Raw genomic sequence first — 6,044 nt, 5'->3', positions numbered from 1 at the left:
GTTTATTACAAATAAAAATGAAAATTAAAGCACATCGAGTTGGCAGAGTGCGAGGGTCGTGGCGGGATGCGGACCCGTCACTCATGGTGCACCTCGGTGTCGGACAAACTCATCTTGTTTCTCATGCCCGCTCCGTGTGTCTGCTGGGCGGCGATCAAATGGACAGGGCAGCGCTTTTCACGAGCGGATATAGCTACTAGACGAATCATGTCATTTGCTATTTGTTATTTGTATTTGTTCTTTTGTCGTAAGTTATGCTATTACTCCATTAATTTATACTAACCTATCCAGCGCTCCCTGAACGCAGTCTCTGGCTTATTGCCAGTCAAGCGCAAGCACGCTGCAGGGACGCGTCTATAACGACTTTGATCTGATCATAAAGTCTTTCCGAGTCACAGGACTCAAGTCCAAGTCAAGTCTCGAGTCCTTGCTGTCAAGGACATTGTCTAAGTCGAGTCTCATGTCTTCTTTAATTATGCCGAGTAGAGTCGCAAGTCATCCAATTTGGGACTCGAGTCCGAGTCAAGTCTCGAGTCAAGTGACTCGAGTTCACACCCCTGGATATTAGGGTGTGTAATTTCTGTGCCAATGGCTCCACCTAACAGCAGTTGTGAAGTAATTTTGCTGTGCCATAGCACCACAGTTTTTAAACTTTTCAGGAAAATCATTGCATGAATAACTTATATTTGTCTCTGCATATACTCTGGTATATAAGTATTTTAAGATTGAAAACATGTCAATGCAAAATGACAACAAAATAGAGATTTTTCAGTGTTTCCCCTGCCATTATATTAGGGGGGTCTGTGTTAATGAATGGAGCAGACGCGCGGTTTTGTGTAGTACTCGTACTGAAACGCTCGTGATGCTTCCGGTGATATTAGCCTCTGCCGTCTCACTAATGAGGACATGAACAACATCTCCAGAACTGCTCTGAGAGTCACTTCATGAGCATTTGACCGTTTCATTTGAGTAAAACTATCATCATGTCATACACACACAGAAATGTAAAGGTATTCATGACAACCCATCAAAATAAAAGTTTGGTTTAACTTGAGGGCATTGGCAGAAATATATTACTATTGTTGAGTAGAATGTACGTAACAGGCTGCTACTACTACTATTAAAATTATTAAAACCTTATTTTTAAGGAATAAGCATAGAGTATTTCTTCAATGTTTTAATTGTAATATTAAATGACCTTTATTTTCCAAAAAATTAAATTTGTTTAATTATCATTACTTAAAAGATAGATTAAAGGAATGTTTTATGCCATAAAAAAATGTAAATACACAACACAGAATTTCTGAGCAAAAAAAATCATAAGACTATTGTAAGAATAAATAAAACTTGTTTTATGCTTTCAAATAATTAGACATGCTAAAACAATAAAACATAAGGTTGGAAAAATAAATTTTAATAAATTGATGTTAAATTGTTTAAGTTTCATGATTTTAATTCATTCGACTTGCTTTTTGATTAATAGAATGCAATTTAACCATTAAAAAAACCCGCCAAAAGCCGTAAACCTAGGGGAAACACTGGTTTTGACTTTTAGTCCATAAAGTAAATATGACCCTGGACTACAAAACCAGTCTTAAGTCACACGGGTATTTTTGTAGCAATAGACAACAATACATTGTATGGGTCAAAATTATAGATTTTTCTTTTATGCCAAAAATCATTAGGATATTAAGTAAAGATCATGTTCCATGAAGATATTTTGTACATTTCCTACCATCAATATATCAAAACTTATTTTTTGATTAGTAATATGCATTGTTAAGGACTTCATTTGGCCAACTTTATAGGTGATCTTCTCAATATTTAGATTTTTTTTTTTTTTTTTTCACCCTCAAATTCCAGATTTTCGAATAGCTTTATCTTGACCAAATGCCGTCCTATCCGTACAAACCATACATCAATAGAAATCTTATTTATTCAGCTTTCAGATGATGTATAAATCTCAATTTTTTTTAAAAATGGACCCATATGACCCATATGTTTTGTGGCCCAGGGTCACATGTATGCAAATGCAAATACATTTATTTTCACTCCGACACATTATTACTACATATTGATGTTAACTGTGAAAGAGTGTTTGTCCATGCTTTCAAGAACCAATGTTATGAATTGGTAGTATGTCCCAAAACTTGCATACCCTTCTGTGAAACACTTAAGAAATCTTATATTTTCTAATTTTCAGAATGTAACAGTGTAAAATGAAATGACTTGGACTTCAAAATGTGTTCCAATGTAATCAGTATAGCAAATCTGTAACAACTATGAGTTTCATCCCATTATTTAAAACAGAATAAGCAGATAATGTTCTTGCTGTGGCAGTATATTTCTAAATTTAGGGCAAGTTTTTACACAGTGCTCCTACCAACCCGCCAACACCACCACACACAGTCATAGAGGCTTTCATTTGTCTTTATTTTAACTCTGTGACTGTTCAGAGCGTAGCTCTGTAAGAAAATGAGGAATTTCATACATTTTTCAGCATTACAAGCTTCCCCCTGTGCCACTGCTATAGGGCTGTTTGTGTACATACTGTAATGAAGAAATCCCTTATGGCTTAGGACGACAAGTATTGGCTTAAAAATGATGTTGGGTCCCAAGGCAAGTGATGCTGCAGTATGCAGTCATCAGATGCATTTTGTAATTTGATCCAGTGCCACCACCTGGAACCAGACCAGCATGGTACTTCTCCTCATGGAAGAGTAATGGGGAGAAAATGCTGTGCCTCCTAAAGGGATATGCCTACTACTTTATACATGCATGCAAATGTTCTTTTTTTTTTTCTTTTTTTTTTTACTTCTGTCAGCGTTCTATAGCAACAAATTTGATGTGCTTTCAGCTAATGCAAACACCTCAAAGAAAAACACTCATCACATTGAAATGAGCTTAGGCCTTATTGTTAAATGATGTTATTAAACTTAATTATCACTTGTTTCTTTAAGTAAATTAATGATTAATGAGATCAGTCTTCTAAATCAGGTCATTAAATGTAGCATCATTGATACTGATAACTAATCGCTTACAGTGTCATTGTGGATTATGTATATTGATTTTGATATGTGATCCATGTTAATGTATTAAACAGAATCATAATTGAATTTAATGTAATAATCTTCAGTTTAGCCCCCCACTCAAGACAATTAAATGTTTTCTTGTACTATTCATAATATTGAGGTATTATTGTAATGGTTTTGCATACTTACATAATTTTTTTGTCTCTGCATATACTCTGGTATATAAGTATTTTAAGATTGAAAACATGTCAATACAAAATGACAACAAAATAGAGCTTTTTCAGTGTTTCCCCTGCCATTATATTAGGGGGTCTGTGTTAATGAATGGCGCAGACGCGCGGTTTTGTGTAGTACTCGTACTGAAACGCTTGTGTCATTGTCGTTAGATAGTCATACTTACATTATGACTGGTTCCATCTTTCAAGTATCAAAAATGTTTTAGAATTTTAGTGGCCAAATAATAATAATAACCAATAAATGCATAATAATAATAATAATAAATAACAAAATAAACTATCAACAACAGTTCTGAAGATATAAGTTGAAGTAAACTTGACATGAAAATGGAACCACTTTTTACCAGTGAATCAATGTCTGACGGATCAAGTCTCGTCTTATGTATTTATTTCCTGTAAATATAAATACCCTGATTCACTTGGAGATATGTCTTATGGTAAACACTTACAGTACTGTTTTTTTTCTTCTTCTTCTTCTTCTTTGTCCTGCAGTTAGCTACATGGGATTCTGTCCATGGCCTAAATGGAAGTCTAAAGGAGAGCCGCATCGAGAATGGCATGCAAGGGGTTACCGTTAAAGTTGTCACTTTGTTGGTAATACTTACTTTTATCATTGTAACATTTAAAATATTTATGTTTTGTGTTGATGTGTAAATGTGTGAGTAATTAATCATTACGTTTTTCACGGTCAGTACTTAAGTACTAGATATCATTGTACTTATCAGAGCACAGAATCTGCAACCCTTAAACTCTGCAGAATTCAATAGAATTGGAACGTCCCTCATTCATAAAGTTCTAAACACCCCTAAGCGCTTTCATGTTTGCTTTCAAATTATTTTGGCTAACATTATTATGCCTACCTTCACAAATAAAAGTATAGCACTGTTTACTGAAATACATATCTCTGGCATGGGTGGGAGAAACATTCCGCTTCTAATGTGCTTATTCCTCATGGTCTAATTGTAATCATTCTCCCAGGCCAGTAAGCATCTACTACAGAAAGGTTCTCCAGGGAGCCATAGGAAGTCTTAAAGCAAGTTTTACCAACCATTTAAAATTTGTCTGTTACTTTTGGTAATCAATATTCCTCTTCAAAGGAGGATCCATTTGTGATGGTGGCAGAGAACATCCTCGGACAGCCCAAAAGATATAAAGGGTTCTCAATTGATGTCCTGGATGCCTTGGCCAAGATCCTAGGATTCAAGTACGATATCTACCAGGTGGCAGACAGCAAATATGGCTCTCAGATACCCAATGGCTCTTGGAATGGCATGATTGGGGAACTCATAAACAAGGCAAGTTCTCTAAACATTATATTTACATGTCCAAAGCCATTAAAAGTTACCCAACTAATACTTGCATGATATTTTCTCAAATTACCCTGCTGAAAAGGTCACCAGAATATATTGTGTTTTAGATTCGTGTGTGCTAGTTTGTTCTGGGGATGGGCATGAGTATTTTAGGAGTTACAGCAATGATCAGTCAAGAAAACACAATAATTGTGTGACATGAACTTTTAATTCTGTGATTGGTTGCAGTGGCATTTTGGCCAGTACCTTGCACTCTAAGAGGTTATTATTTAGGTATGAACTGTAAAGTGCTAAGTGCTTAGATAGGTGTCGTATTCCCATAGGTAGATGGGGATCAGCTGAGAGTCAGCTAATGCGAGCTTGACTAACGTGATCTGCCAGAACTAACGCTACACTTGATTATTAGAGGGTTCATACAGCTAGATTGAGTTCAACTAAATTAAACAGAAAAAAAAACTGCAAGAGGTGAATCGCTCAAAGATTTTGGTCTGATGTTGTGTATATCAACCAGCAGTTAAATGAAGCTCGGTCTTTTAGCAGGGCTTGTACACAGTACAGTACTGTAGCTTTTAAGCTGATGTCATACTTTTTTTTTTTTTGTTCATGTCATACTTTTATTCAGTATTTTTGTTTTGTTTTTCAGTTAAGATATGTAAACATCATTACAAGTTAAATTATCTGAAAATGAAAAGAGATACTATTAAGATACAATGACTTGTTTTTTTTAGAAAATATATCTATAATTTCTTATCCCACTGACAATTTTTATTTATTGATTTTAGCATGGGTGCAGGACAACGCCGTTATAAATATAACCAAATATAATGAGGCTTTGCTTAAAAAAAAAAGCTAGTTGGGAAATAAAATAAACTTTATTTTAGATACATTGGACAGTCTTAAAATCTTACACAATTTAGCTTGTTTTAAGGATGTTTAGAAAAACAAAAAAACATACTGTTTCGGAAAAAAAAAAAGTGCATTTTTGTAAGGCCCTTATTACCTATAGCAGGGGTGGCGAACTCCGGTCCTGGAGAGCCGCAGCCCTGCAGAGTTCAGCTCCCTAATTAAACCTCACCTGCCTGTAGCTTCCTAGTAACTGTTCAGACCTTGATTAGCTTGTTCAGGTGTGTTTGATTAGGGTTGAAGCAAAACTCTGCAGGGCTGCGGCTCTCCAGGACCGACGTTCGCCACCCCTGACCTATAGTGTAAGTCTCTATGATTGTACCATTTTGAATACATTTTTGTCTTTACAGAGAGCTGATTTGGCAGTGTCTGCCATAACTATAACACCAGAGCGAGAGAACGTAGTGGACTTCAGCAAACGCTACATGGACTACTCTGTTGGGATCCTACATCGCAAACCCGAGGAAAAGATCAACATTTTTTCCTTGTTTGCCCCTTTTGACTTGGCTGTGTGGGCCTGTATCGCAGCTGCCATTCCTGTGGTGGGCGTTCTGATCTTCCTG

General features: G+C 35.9%; 1 protein-coding gene across 1 annotated transcript in view; it reads left to right on the top strand.

Moving 5' to 3' along the window:
• The window catches only part of LOC107551832 (glutamate receptor ionotropic, delta-1-like), a 152,021-nt gene that overhangs the window by 115,848 nt on the left and 30,129 nt on the right, over positions 1–6,044 (top strand). Inside the window, exons 7-9 of the mRNA XM_016233584.1 lie at positions 3,761–3,862; positions 4,366–4,563; positions 5,832–6,044. The exon at positions 5,832–6,044 is cut by the window's right edge and continues 118 nt beyond it. Coding sequence (XP_016089070.1) covers positions 3,761–3,862; positions 4,366–4,563; positions 5,832–6,044 — 513 coding nt within the window. The remainder of the gene's footprint in view (positions 1–3,760; positions 3,863–4,365; positions 4,564–5,831) is intronic.

The sequence above is a fragment of the Sinocyclocheilus grahami genome, unplaced genomic scaffold, assembly GCF_001515645.1.
Source record: "Sinocyclocheilus grahami isolate Dianchi unplaced genomic scaffold, SAMN03320097.WGS_v1.1 scaffold435.1, whole genome shotgun sequence".
Lineage (NCBI taxonomy): Eukaryota > Metazoa > Chordata > Actinopteri > Cypriniformes > Cyprinidae > Sinocyclocheilus > Sinocyclocheilus grahami.
The sequence above is the reverse complement of the archived record's forward strand: the minus strand, read 5'-3'. Positions and strand labels throughout refer to the sequence as shown.